Source organism: Notothenia rossii (genome assembly GCF_949606895.1).
Source record: "Notothenia rossii genome assembly, chromosome: 6".
NCBI classification, from domain to species: Eukaryota; Metazoa; Chordata; class Actinopteri; order Perciformes; family Nototheniidae; genus Notothenia; species Notothenia rossii.
The window spans coordinates 78,130,812-78,145,225 of record NC_136909.1 but is presented as its reverse complement, the minus strand read 5'-3'; the positions used below and the strand labels follow the sequence as shown (position 1 = coordinate 78,145,225).

The 14,414-nt window shown below is 40.9% G+C and overlaps 1 protein-coding gene across 1 annotated transcript in view; it reads left to right on the top strand.

Annotated features, from left to right (window-relative positions):
* ryr2b (ryanodine receptor 2b (cardiac)) overlaps window positions 1–14,414 on the top strand; it is a 76,371-nt gene that overhangs the window by 38,139 nt on the left and 23,818 nt on the right. Inside the window, exons 48-71 of the mRNA XM_079689963.1 lie at window positions 425–645; window positions 1,418–1,508; window positions 1,595–1,735; window positions 2,851–3,014; window positions 3,490–3,568; window positions 3,780–3,869; window positions 4,135–4,272; window positions 4,498–4,575; window positions 5,769–5,845; window positions 5,958–6,080; window positions 6,357–6,472; window positions 7,343–7,419; window positions 8,174–8,295; window positions 8,553–8,602; window positions 9,268–9,328; window positions 10,143–10,390; window positions 10,748–10,829; window positions 11,124–11,254; window positions 11,476–11,796; window positions 11,879–12,116; window positions 12,461–12,548; window positions 12,664–12,750; window positions 12,850–13,011; window positions 13,840–13,893. Of these exons, the coding sequence (XP_079546089.1) occupies window positions 425–645; window positions 1,418–1,508; window positions 1,595–1,735; window positions 2,851–3,014; window positions 3,490–3,568; window positions 3,780–3,869; window positions 4,135–4,272; window positions 4,498–4,575; window positions 5,769–5,845; window positions 5,958–6,080; window positions 6,357–6,472; window positions 7,343–7,419; window positions 8,174–8,295; window positions 8,553–8,602; window positions 9,268–9,328; window positions 10,143–10,390; window positions 10,748–10,829; window positions 11,124–11,254; window positions 11,476–11,796; window positions 11,879–12,116; window positions 12,461–12,548; window positions 12,664–12,750; window positions 12,850–13,011; window positions 13,840–13,893 (3,039 nt within the window). The remainder of the gene's footprint in view (window positions 1–424; window positions 646–1,417; window positions 1,509–1,594; window positions 1,736–2,850; window positions 3,015–3,489; window positions 3,569–3,779; window positions 3,870–4,134; window positions 4,273–4,497; window positions 4,576–5,768; window positions 5,846–5,957; window positions 6,081–6,356; window positions 6,473–7,342; window positions 7,420–8,173; window positions 8,296–8,552; window positions 8,603–9,267; window positions 9,329–10,142; window positions 10,391–10,747; window positions 10,830–11,123; window positions 11,255–11,475; window positions 11,797–11,878; window positions 12,117–12,460; window positions 12,549–12,663; window positions 12,751–12,849; window positions 13,012–13,839; window positions 13,894–14,414) is intronic.

Genomic DNA, 14,414 nt, shown 5'->3' with positions numbered 1-14,414 from the left:
AGGTGTGTAGTGTGATTCTGTGTAGTTTATTTATGGCATCCCGTTGGATTTGACATCATCTGAACAGGACATCGCACGCTCACTGCTTGATAGTGCACGAAGGTCCGTTTACGCCGGTTGTTCAACAACATCGTTATGGGGAAATGCAAGTTTGCGTCCAAATGGTTGGAAAATAAGGAGGAAGGACAATCGATACTGTATATAGTCAATGTGAGGTAAAGTGTGTCGCCAATGTAACCGGCTAAAACTCGAAGAGGCGATGAGGTCTTAAAATGTATGGAAAAAGGTCTTACAAGGTATTACATTTGACTTCAGGATTCCCTGATCATGGTCCCTGTTTCTTTTTGTAATCTCCTAACTCCATTTTGTCTGTTTGGATCCACTAATTAGACTCTCTAAATGCACTCTCTATTTTCCATTGCAGGCGGACTTGGGATCCACTGATATGGCCCTGGCCCTGAACAGATACTTGTGTACAACTGTGCTCCCCCTGCTCACCAAATGTTCAGCTCTCTTCTGTCCATTAGAGGACCATGCTTTGCTGGTGGATTCTCTCATCCAGGCAATCTACGGCCTCTCCAGGGCTCTCAGCCTCACCAAGGCTCAGAGAGACACTATTGAACAGTGTCTGTTGGCCATGTGCAGGTAGTGCTTCTCGGATATGATAAAGTAACCAACTGTAGAGTTAGGGTCCTGTCTTCCCTTGGTTATTTCTGCAAGGAGTTGTTGCTGTCTGCAAGTTGCTAAAAGATTTTATATGGGATGCTAAAATGTTGATTGTGAAAGCTCTATCTTCTCTAATACCATTTTTAATACAATAATTATTGCACTATTTGTCGTTGTATCCATTGACCTGGCTTTGTTGTTTCTGTTTGACCAAATGATATATTGTGAAGAGAATGAGAGAGAGAGCAACAGATTATTGCTAATTGATGCAGACACATCAGTGCACTGTTGGTCCCGCTCATTATATTTGATGAATCACTAAAATGCCTTTTTTTGCCCAATTCAGATGTAATTAACCAAAGTCTATCAAAATGTTGAATTAATTGCATATTGCCCGTGGCATCTTTTCAATTATATGTGACATCTTTCTGAGACATGATAATCAGTCAAAACTGATCATACATTGTGTGTGTGTGTGTGTGTGTGTGTGTGTGTGTGTGTGTGTGTGTGTGTGTGTGTGTGTGTGTGTGTGTGTGTGTGTGTGTGTGTGTGTGTGTGTGTGTGTGTGTGTGTGTGTGTGTGTGTGTGTGTGTGTGTGTGTGTGTGTGTGTGTGTGTGTGTGTGTGTGTGTGTGTGTGTGTGTGTGTGTGTGTGTGTGTGTGTGTGTGTGTGTGTGTGTGTGTGTGTGTGTGTGTGTGTGTGTGTGTGTGTGTGTGTGTGTGTCTAATTCTTCATGCATCTGTGTCCTCAGTGAACTCCAACCATCTATGATGCAGCCTCTCCTTCGACGCCTTGTCTTCGATGTTCCCCATCTCACAGACGACAGCAACATGCCACTAAAGGTTAATATACAAATTGCAGTTCACTACAGTAGAGCAGAAAATAAATTGGTTCACCTTGATAAATTATACATTTTATGATCCACCAGCTCTTGACCGGTCACTACGAGCAAAGGTGGAAGTACTACTCGCTGGCTGCAGGGCAGGGTGAGCAGGCTCTGGCCTCTGAAGAGGAGCTCCACCTGTCGAGAAAGTTGTTCTGGGGCGTGTTTAAGGCCTTGGCAAAGAAGGTAATCTATTCTGAATACCTGTGGCAATCTCAAAATGACTATTATCTACAGCCCTTAATTGATCTTTTCTTCTTTGAATTCTCCTCAAATCGTACTTCCGGAGAGATATCAGAATCTTCATTTGATCTTCGTCCTTAGTGAACTCCTCAAAGAACCCGAGTGGAGGAAGATAAAAACCCACTTGTGATTACGAGTACATTTTTTTACATCCTAGTATAAAGCCCTCCATCCTTGAACAGCGTTGGTTGAAGTGTGAGAGACGTAAGCAGTAACTGAATCTTTCCTCAGTTGACATGTACCAGCATATTTCTGAAATGATCGTTACGTGATGGATTGAGAACATCGATACATAAAAGATTCAAGCTCAAAGGATCATTCCAGCCCCACTGGAGACTTGCATTAAAAATCCTTGAAATTCAGTTTGCAAAGAAGACTCTCTGCAGAGTGTGTAGTGTAGCTTAGGTGCACAGTATTTCTGTATCCCTATTTATTGCACAACACTTAATGATTTGCAGCTAGATAGTTTTTCAGCTGAAGTGTTTCTTCATGAAGGCTAGGTCTATGTATCTGAAATAATGTGTCATTAAATTAATTAAATAAACGGGTTCCCTTAGCTGAAAAGTGTTCTGTTTGTAAAATCCAGACGCATGCTCAAAGCAAGAACACATTGTTGTTGTTGCAGAAAGCAACCAAAGCCAAGGCTTAACCGATATCAACCAAATGTAAAGTTGCAGTGCATGTACTGCAATTGGATGTGAGCGCTTCATTATGCCGGATTTGGTTCAAATAAACCCTCTCCTGTGTTTATTTGAACCTAAGACATTACCTCTTTTAAATGTATCAACCATGTCATGTTAACATACAGGGCTTATTTTTTTTGCTTCCTCTTTGGGCATACATATATTTTTGTAAAATGGAGATGGTGCACAACAACTTTTTATGTATTACTCCTTTTTTCTTTTACAAATATTGGAACAGGAGGACATATTTTTGGAAATGTACACTATATCTCATTAAAACAATTGTGTTGCCCATCTCCCCCGAACACTGTCCCATTGTGTCTTTATCTTTACTTCCTCCTACAATATGTATCCTATCTTTCTCTAACTCTACAGCCCTATGAGCCTCAGTTATTCGGGCTGTGTGTCCAGTGCCTGGCTGCCGTGTCCATGGCTCTTCCTCCTGACCACATGGACTCAAGCTGTCCGTCGGATACAGAGAGGAAAGCCTCAATGGACACAGAAGGACACTTTGACCCCCAGCCTGTAGATACCTCAAGGTAAGATCCTGACCAGAGATATTTATTGATAACAGATCAAGAATAACACCTTTTTGATTTTCAATGACTTGTTCTGCTCTAGGAAATATGTAAACTGTAATTTGGTAAAGAGAATATACTTTAAACAGCATTGGGCTCAACAATTGACCCATTTGTTATCAATATCCCCATATGGCCTATTGTATTTTTCAAATGTCAGGAGACGCAATACTTTTTGAAGTGTATGTCAATATACCCTTTTAATTTAAATGTCTGGCTGCTGAGATATCGTCGCATGCACAACATATTGGACACAGAAAATATGCTTCCAAAAAACTGAGCAAAATCATTAAATGAAAAAATAAATGAAACTACAGCTGTGCACATGATAATGTATCTTCACGCTCTAAGAACATCTTTCCAATAATAATGCACAATTATATTCAAATGTGTTACTGGAGGATAGAGCTACATGATGTGTTTTTTTTTGTTTCAGTGTTTCAGTGCCAGAAAGACTGGAGTTTGTTGTGAATAAGTACGCGGAGCACACTCATGAGAAGTGGTCCCTGGACAAGGTAACATCTGAATGTATTTGTTCAAATCCGAAGGACCGGTTTACGTTGATGTATGATATCCTGGTGGTGACTGAACCACTTAGGAATATATTTACATGACAATATGTCTGCTTCACAGTGTCAACACATCATGTCTGTGTTGTAATTTATAGATGCCTGCATATTTTCTTATGTGTACTTTTACCCTGAATCTGTATGTTATCTCTGTCAGTTTGCCAACGGCTGGGTTCACGGGGAGCAGCAATGTGAGAACACCAAGGTTCACCCTCGCCTCAAGCCATACAGGGCTCTGGCTGAGAAGGTAGAGTAAGAAGTCCAAAAATACAATAAAGTTAAGCAGTGAAGTGAGAACACCCCTAGGCGCTATCATAGCCAATGTACGGTGTGTAATATAAAATATGAAATGCATTGGTTTTTAGGTCTTTGGGGTATGGAGCTTACAACAGTTTTTGAAATAATAAAATAAAGTAGTTTGAAATGGTTTTTTCCCATTATCTGCTGTCCTTCAATGACCTACTAAGTTCAGTTTTTTTATAAGGGTATATTGATATTTCTGAGTTTTCTAGGAAAAGGAGGCGTACCGCTGGGCCATTAAAGAAACCATAAAGAGTATGCTGGCCTTTGGATGGACTATAGAGAGAACCAAAGAAGGAGAAGCATTCGGCACGCATACCGTTACACGCAGAGTATCTCAGTCTGGACAGGTACTCAAAAGGCCTCATTCACACAGCCTTAGGGCGCCATACGTCTGTTGTATTCAAATGTAGGTCTTTCCCTTTATATATACAGTCTATGGTCTTTCCCCACCAAACACTTCCCCCACTGCATTTCCTACTAACTTCTTTTTTTTGTTTAAAGTGTTCAGCCACTTTGATTTTACATTTTTTTTTATCATTCAAGAGTTGACAAACAATGGTTGTCTCTTATAGCTTTCTTTTGAAGGAGCATCAACCTTCAGCCCTAAACCAATGGACATGAGCAGCATCACCTTATCATGGGACCAGTGTGTGAGTAATCCTGCCTTATTTAGCATTAAAGTATTTCAAACCTTTGTTCTACTTTAATCTTGACACCAGATCAGCAGAGCTAGTAGCACACCTGTTACCAATGTTGTTCTATATAAGGCAAAGACATGATACTAAATGCCTACAAAACGAAGGATCATAATTGTGAGTGGTCAGATGTAAGTGGCTTGAGTCTGTGCAGTTATAAACTGACACAAATTTCAGTGCCTGAAAAATGAAGTTACCTTAAAGATATAAATCATCTCCCATTGGTTACATGTTGGAGTGCTGTGTAATCGTATTTTGGATACTGGACCCATTTTCTTTGATGCATTTCCTTGCCAAAAGTAGTTTCCTTGTTGGAGATCTATTAGGATACTGTCTGCTTCTTTATCCCTTATGTTGTGTTTGGGTCTCCCGTGACCCGTTTCAACTACGCTCTAGTTTTTTTTTTATCAGAACAAGGCTTCATGATATCCTCCACAACAGCCATACTGTATAAACACTGCAAAACAGATTTTGACAATTTTTGCCAAGTCTGAAGGTCTCTAAAAAACAAAGTGTATAATTTGGTGTTCTGGTCTGGGGAGACCCAGCAGAATTGTTTTGGGTGACTCGAGGTCAAATTTGGCCCAATCAAGATTCATCTTTGACTTTAGACACGCCTCTCTCACCCCCTTCATCAACTGTAACAATCGTTTTTCGCAACATGCACCTGGTCTCCCCTCCCTCTGCCCCCCTCCCCCCACGGGAAATCGACCTTTTTCAAAGAATATGTACACTAACACTTGAACCTGAACACAAACATGCACGTGTGCAATATGTGGTGTAATGTGTTTTGGTTTTTAGTTAAAACAATATTGGATGATAGTCATTATTTGTGTGTGTTTTGGACTGAGATAAATCATGGGTCAAAATTGACCCACGAACACCATGAACGGTAACAGCTTTCGAACACGACAAAAGGGTTAAAGGAGTTATAGTTCTGTTTTTTTGTGTTTTTATTTACATGTCTTATTAGTGAGTTTTATATATTTATGAAATAAAGCGGATTGGGAGGAGCTGATATATTTGTTCGGAATGTATACTTGCCATGCTTCTGTAATTCTAGCAAACTTGTTTTTACAAATGTTGTGATAAAACTTGTGTTGCAAAGATAGAGTAAATAGATCCAACTTTTTTCTTTGTTCCTATAGGCTATGGCTTTACAGTTGGCTGAAAACTACCACAATGCCTGGGCTAAGAAGAAGAAATTAGAGCTGGAGAGCAAAGGTTTTCTGATACTTCTATGATGCGTCCTGTTTCTATTTCTATAAGTCGTGTTCCCACAGGGGCCACAGAACTGTTAGCAACAGTTTTAATGAATTTGACCAACTTCTGTTTTCAGGAGGAAACCATCCAATGCTTGTACCCTATGATACTCTGACAGCCAAGGAGAAGACCAAATTCAGAGAAAGAGCGCAGGATGCTCTCAAGTTCCTTCAGCTGAACGGCTATAGTTTGTGGAGGTGCATAATAAAGAATGAGCTTTCTTTGCTAAAGGCCAATGTAATACAGCATGAAAGATGTATAACTAGGGATGCTTGAGGAAGTATCGGCTGATGTCGATCGGCGGCCGATTGATCGGAGCATCCCTATGTATAACCCATCTTCATTTCACACTGGTGCAGAGGCAATTTTAGACATTTGAAAATTCATAGTCCAGATTATAAATTAATGACAAAGCTTATTGTCTTCTAGCAGCAGTGTTTCATTTCCCCTGTATGGTTTCACCTCCTCTACAGGGATCGGAAGACAGCCGAGATGGACTTTCCAGCCATAGCCAACTGCTTTGGCTTCACTCTCCTTCAGCAGCTGCTGGCTCACACTGAGGAGGCCCAGGAGCATGTGTTGGAGCTGGGTATGATGATCATTTCCCTTATTGGAAATGTAAAACGTTCAATAATACATCCCAAAGATATGAATATCTTATCTCATCACATCATCACATCACCCCAGTCCTCAAAGACCTCCACTGGCTTCCTGTCTCCCATCGCACTACAAAATTCTGGTCCTCACCTACAAAGCACCCCACCATCTGGCCCCCCCTTATCTCACACACCTTCTCACTCCTTATCAACCCCCACGGTCCCTCAGATCCACCGCAGCCGGACTCCTATCCATTCCCACATCCACACACTCTGCAGCTTTGGGGACAGAGCCTTCTCAGTGGCAGCTCCTAGGCTCTGGACTTCCCTCCCCCAAGATCTCTGTGACTCTGAGTCCCTCACAGTCTTTTAGTCCCGCCTCAAAACACATCTTTTCAACTCTGTCTACCCATAAGCCCCCCCCCCTCTCAATCAACTTCCTCTTGACTGCCTTTTTATTTTTTTATTTTACTATACTTACTTGTTTGCCTGTCCTTGTTTGTCTTCCCTCCCTCATACTGTAAAGCGTCTTTGAGTTGTGAAAAGCGCTATATAAATAAAATGTATTATTATTATGTAGATGACGCTTCAATTTTTTTGAACATATTAGTGAGGCTTGAGTCTGGGACTTGAATTCTTCACATTTGATCAATATTGAGTCTTGAGTCTACATTCAGTAAGTCTGCCTCAGGGTGGATTTGATGTAAACCATCACTAGCCCACAGCATGCCTGGGTATGTGAACTTGTCTGTCTTACGTGAGAATTACACAGGAACACTTTTATTATTAATACGTTACTATTTTGTAACTTGTACCACGGTAGATGTCTTTGATCAAATATTTCAGTGTGTTTTTCTTTCCAGAGGTGATGCAAGCCAGAGGACAGATGTCTAAAGGAGAGAGAGCTGCACACCAGCAGCCAATTCATTTTTTCCCCAAGGTTTGCCTCAGATCAATTACATATCTGAACAGTCCTAATCCATATCAGTCTGATATGAAATCCCTGGCATTGACTTGGCTCTCTTGCAAGGCCATTTTCGTTCCCCCTCCTTTTTCTTATTTGATTTACGTCATCTAATTAGTTTTGTTAGACGGTTGCCATGGGAAACCCCTCTTAAGTAAAACCCTTTGTGGCTGTGTAATTTATTTAGCTATTTTGGAAATCCTTGTGGGCGTGTCGATTGCCATCAGGAAATTGATTAAAGCTTCCCACTCTGTTCTGCCCCTAAGGAGGCAGCGAATGAAAAGGGTTTATTTCTTCATTCATGGGACCCACTGAGTTGGTCAGCCGATACCATGAACAGTCATGCCTCAGATCTCTACCTCCCACTCAGCCACACACTCCACTCACATCCCTGCCTGTCCATCTGTCCGTCTGTAAATAGGCAGTGCTTCATATCAAGAGCTAATAGATGCCAAATGTTCAGCTCTTTTCCCCACAGGTCCTTATCGGGACTAATTATAACACATTCAAGTTGTTAGAGACACTGCAAAGACCCAAAACCTTATTTGAAACACTAATCATGATGACAAGACAATTTAATTGGATGCATTAAGGGAAATATGTTACTAACAAGTGACAATCAAGAGTTATCTACTTGATTTAATGGTACTTGTACTTCAAATGATGTATCTTTTGAATAAGTTCTCTCTTTACTGTACTGATGATATGGCTACTACTCCATTCAACTTAGGTTATCCTTCCTCTCTTGGAACAATATGTGAAGAGCCATCGTCCATACTTCCTGCCCACTTCTCACTGCTCAAGTGGGAATAAAAGCCATGCATCAAAAAAGGAAAAGGAGATGATTGCAAGGTATGTGTTAACCCCCAACAAATATCATGGTATGCGGATTTCACTATACGTTTTTTTTTTAAATGCGCTTACACATCATATTGTAGAAGGACAATTCCTCAGAACTTTTCTGTCAAATACTTTGAAAAGTGTAATTATTTCTTTCCTTTATCAGTTTTTATTTCAATGTAAAAGCCTCATTCTTCTGATTTTGTGTCCTGCAATTACTTTCCCACTCCTCTCCTCATCACTGCCTTTGTCCTTCTCCTCACATCCAGCCTCTTTTGTAAGCTTGCAGCTCTAGTAAGACACAGGATGTCCCTCTTTGGTAAGGATGGTGTGGAAATTAAGCTCAATCACTTGTTCTCTTGTTAGTGTCCTTGGTTTGCTCCTTAATATGTTATTATATGAAATTCATCAAATTCCTTGTGTGTTTTTTGCATGTTCTGTATTTGACTCTATTTGTCTGTGTGTGAGGACATTTTGGATTAAGTGTGTAGCAGGGTTCTTACGGTCATTAAAAACCTGGAAAAGTCGTGGAAATTCAAAATGCTAATTCCAGGCCCTGGAAAAGTTATCAAAAACAATATTTTTCCTAAAGTTTTGGAAAAGTCATGGAAATGTAACTAAAGTTGCATCAAATATAATTTATATTTGATCTAATCGCCAAAATAGTAATACTATAAGGATAATAAATACTGTATCGTATAGTAATGAAACGTAAAATGGCATTTAACTGTCGAGGTGTTTTGCTGGTGAGAGATTTCAGTTGCTTTAGCCTGTAGAAGCTAGTAAGCCTACTATTTGATTTGTTTTAGATAGGACCAACATTTTTCATATGCAGACCTTATTTTCCTGCTTACCATGTTAAAATAAACAATTTTCAGTGGTACCGCTGAGAATGAGTAATTGTTTTGGTCATGGAAAATTAGGTAAAGGTCATGGAGAAGTGTATGAACCCTGGTGTATGTATGTATGTGTGTGTTTTGCCAGGAAACGAAGCGTCGTCAGTTGCAAGCTGCCTCCATGTCTTGGCTCAGACTCTGGATGCCAGGTAGCTAGATAGCACTATCGTCACACTCTGCCTGAACCGATCCCCTCGCTCTGCCTGCGGTCACATCAGTGTCACACCACCATGTCTGAGGATGAGATGACTGGTGTAATTGAGCCACTGATGCTATCTAATTGTGGTTGATATCACGTTTACTCCCTGAGGACACTGCCTCTGAAGCATGACCCTAAAAGTAGAATCTCGGCTCGGCAGACATTGATGTCTCTTAGACTTGTCTGCTGGATGGATTAGCAACTGATTTAATCCACTTAACTGTTTTTATCAAAGCTTGTAAAAGAGACACTGCATGATGCCTTTTTAAACTGTTTTATTATCTCCATATCATTTCTTATTTTGAAGTAGGCAATCACATGTTTTGTGTCCCTTATTTGTACATGTATAACTTAAAGGTAGGGTAGGTAAGAATGGAGAAACCAGCTCGAGTGCGCTAGAATTTGAAAATACGGAGCCGAAAAAAATCTGCCCCTTCCTTCAGACTTCCTTACAGAGCCCCTCCTCCAACACACATGAACGCGCACATGACCAATGAGAGCACGAGATGGAAGGCTGACAGGCATCCAGTTATTTTAGCCGGGCCAGCTCAGATGATTGGTCGTGCTTTTTACAGCGCCACGGCTTCCACAGATGACATTTTGTTCATGGATTTATTGTCAAAGCATTTCATTTATTCACTGCTATCGGGACGTTAAGAGTATTCCATGGAATATAACAAAGTGTATCTGAAGTGAATGACCTACCCTACCTTTAATGCAGTTTACCTCTAAACTAACTGCCATTTTCCACCCTTTGGCCCTAGAGCATTGATGAAGTCAGCCCCAGAGTTTATCCAAGCATCCCTGCATTCATTCTTTGAGGCAGCCGCGGCTGATCTGGAGATGACGGTGGAAAACCTCTCTGTGACCTTGGTCTGTTTGCCTCAGAGTCGGAGTCAACAGGCTAGAGGAGTTGCCAAGGTTCTCAGCTTCACAACCTCTGTTCTCCTGCCCACCCTCACCTCCCTCTTTCAGCATCTTGGCAACCAACACTTTGGAGTGCTCCTTCTGGGTGAGGGCGACTTTGATACATTTTACATCCTTGAATGCACCCTTAGATACACAATTACAAATACAGATTGTTAACATACCTTCACAATATTACATAAACACAATCTAGCACATGGTTCTTCAGTAGTTTGTACATTTGTGAAGGAGCTGGATAAACATTCCACCACATGTTTGAAACCAGCTCCTTGAGTGTCTCAGTTATAGCCATAGAGCAGCAGGAGCATATTGTCAACATCACTGATATCCTGACCTTCCAGGAATCATTCATTATCTGCAGCCATCCAGCTACTAGTCTATCTCTCTCTGTTTGCACGCTATCAGCTTTCCTACTTACTGTCCTTGGATTTTGCCTCTCCAGTGGGGAGTATCCAGGTGTACTGTTACAGGATCCTTAACAGCCTCCACTCTCTTGGCACCAGCAGCAGCATCTACATGGAGGGGTACTACCTTTATGGCTATGTGATTCACAGTTAGCGATTTTGAAAATAATGTCTTCCTGAAATCTTGTTTTCTCTCTTTTAACAATCTAAACTATATTTATTTTAACTCATTTCATCAAGGCTATTGATTAGTGTATACGGTTCAAGTTAAGTGACCAACATTTCTGACCCTGAGATAAGAACAGAAAGTATCTGGCAGATCATTTACATTAGCAAACCTACCCCACAGAGTTTGATTAGATTTGTACATTAGTCAGCCCTATGCCTCTGTCCTAACACAGTCTTCCTGTGCAGGCAGAGGGCAGCAGCAGGGGCTTGTCTGGCAGCTCTGACTGGGACGTTTCCTGTTTGCTTCCTGGAGCCTTCTCTAAACCAAAACAACCGTTACTCCATCTACAACACCATGAGTGCCTCTGAGAGAGAAGGTAATAACCATTGTCATTTTCGTTACCTAATAATGATTAGATATGTGACTGAAGTGCCACAACATGCGTCAATTAATTAGTCACAGGACAAAGACTCAATACAAATGAACTAACCCTCCTGACACACCAATCAGTGTTCTCTGTTTAAACCAACCCCAGCTCCAACCCCCATATCCTTACCCTGTTTTCTCAGCCTTATGATCCATTTCTGTTTCTTTTAGACTTTGGGCTAGCAGATCAGGTGGAGGACATGTGTCCCTACCTGCCCTCTCTGGATCAGGCTCTGGAGGAGGTGGAGGATTATGCTGCAGCTGGTGCTGGGGCTCGCCAGGCACAGTACATCCATGTCACTGAGGTCACTCTGCCTATGCTGTGCAGCTACATGTCTCGTTGGTGGGACTGGGGCCCCGAGGGCCTGCCAGACAGCCCGATCTGCACCGCTGTCATTCCTCAACATGCTAGTGACCTTCTTGGCCACATCCTCCGTGTCATCCACAACCATGTCGGCTGTAGCCAGGGCGACTGGATGAAACAGCTGGCAGGTATTATAGTCATATACATTACTCAGATATTTTCTTTATTTCGGTTATAATTCCCACTACTAACAGTTGCCATATCTTTCAGTTTTTTCCCAGCCGATTATATGCAAAGCCCACATTGGGCTGTTAAAGAGCCACTTCCTGCCACTGATGGAGAAGTTGAGAAAGAGGGCCGAATGTGTGCTGCTTGAGGAGGAGCAGATGAAAGCAGAATGGTGTGATACCTCCGAAGCAGAGTTACAGATACAGGAGAAGTTCACTGTGCTGGTGCGAGACCTCTACGCCTTTTATCCACTCCTCATCCCATTTGTGGATTCTAATCGGTAAGGCACTCTGCCAAGGAGCTCAGACGTGGAGAAGCAAGCTTATTTGTTTCGGCCAGAAGCTCCAGGAGAGTTATTAGAAGATTCCTTAGAATCAATGGAGTGTAACTTGTTTTTACTCTGACACATTGACACTAGGAGCACCGGTAATTCACCTCTGCCCTTTGCAGAAACCTTTTTGAAATGCACTTTTTCCATCAATGTTCGTGAAAAAACTTGTAGTAAATTGTAAAAATAAAATGGATGTTGTTGATTGGTATTTGAAGATAATATTTCAGGCAAATGTTAACTCTTACTGGAATAAATTCCCTGATGATACTGTGATGTGTTTTGTTTTGCCTCAGTGCCAGCTGGCTGAAAGAGCCAAACTCTGACGCTGAGCAGCTGTTCTGCATGGTGGCAGAGGTCTTTATATTCTGGGCCAAATCTCATGTGAGGATGACACATCGGGGTTTTTTATTTATTCCTTTCATGTCCATGCTATCCAAGTGAATATTCTACTCCATAAACCATGTCATCTTTCTTCCCCCTTTGTTTGCTACTACAGAATTTCAAATGGGAGGAACAGAACTTTGTGGTCCAAAATGAAATAAACAACTTGGCTTTCCTTGTCAACAACGACAAAATGTCCAAGGTCAGCCATGTTTGTTATTTCTACGGCAATCACCAAAACGTTGGCAACTGTCAGTCAAGTCTCAAAGTTAATTAATCTTCATGGTTTTTTAATAAATAGTTTGACCATGAGCAGAAGAGGGTGAAGAGGAAAGGCGATCGGTATTCCACACACACCTCTCTGATTGTGGCGTCCATGAAGAGACTGCTCCCTGTGGGACTCAGGGTTTGCTTTCCGAGTGACCACAGCCTCTTCATGTTGGCTAAGAGCGGCTTCTCTCAGGTCAGTTGGAAATGTACGAGGATTAGTGTAGCCTTCATGATGACAAAACCTTCCATGTACATCTGAGTATATTTATAGAGGCAAAGTCCCGCCCATCTACTTCCGACCCATGGGACCTTATTTCGGAAACATTATGTATTGAAGTCAATGGAGAGAGAAAACGTATCTTTCGATCCCGTTTGAATTGTGCCACGAATTACACATATGATGTTTGTCAATCTTAACAAATCATTTCCATGTCAAAAAAAGTCACAGTTTGTCGTAAAACTGTTGAAATATAACACTATGAAAAATACGCAACTAGAAAGACTACAAATCCCAGAATCCCAGTCCTGCTCTTACGGAACCGACTAACTCCCCTTTTGTGTATATAGTATGTACAGTTCTCAACATGCCCAGACTTGTAGTGATTTTCACCTCGTTTAATACTTTTTGCCTCATTCTGAAAGAAAGAAGTGAAATGTGCCAACGTGACGGCCGAGATAGTTCATTGAGCGGTTTCACACAAAAAAAAGTGTTACTTCACAGTTTTATGACGCATTTTAATTTTTTTGACTTGCAAAATTATCTTTTAAATTGAAAAACATCATATGAGTAATTCGTGGCACAATTCAAACGGGATCAAAAAATAATCTTTCTCTCTATATATTGACTTCAATACATAATATTTCCGAAGTAAGGTCCCATGGAGCTCCCCCGGAAAGGGAGGGACTTCGCCTCTATGATAATCTGGAGTGTTGTAGGGTCATGGTGGACGTGAGTGCCCTATAATATAGATATGTGGTATGTAATGTATATTTAATGTTGGCCATTGTCTGCCTTTAACAGAAGAACACTGAAGATGAGATTCGAGAACGTGTTTTCAATGGCCTTCAGCGTCAGGTAACAATCTTTATTGTGTTCGTAACATTAATAAAGTATTTCAATAATTTTTAAGATTATCAGTTGTATTTCAACATATTTCGTTTTTTATTACAATATTTCTGCAGTATGAAATAAAATCCTTAAAGAAGGGTTTGTTGACTGACATGGTAAGTGGAATTCTGAAATAAATAACTCTTACCTAGCTATAGAAAAACTGCTTGGCATCTCTATTTGATCTTGGTTGAATTAATTCCTTTTTTGTTCTCTTCTTAAAGTATAATCAAAGTAAGTGTTTCCTACATTCTGGAGACACTTTGCATATTCATCACCATGCATGAATACATGTGACTTTTAATTTGCAGAAGGCAGCAAGTATGTGGTAAATGAAATTGAAGAATGCTCTCTTGGCTTGCCAAATCAGGAACAAACATAGTATAATAATCTCATTACTCATTGCTCACCAGAGACATCACTGTGTCACATACTCACTAAACTGTTAAAAATATGCGTGCATTATCCAGTTATTCACGAGTCAGTCA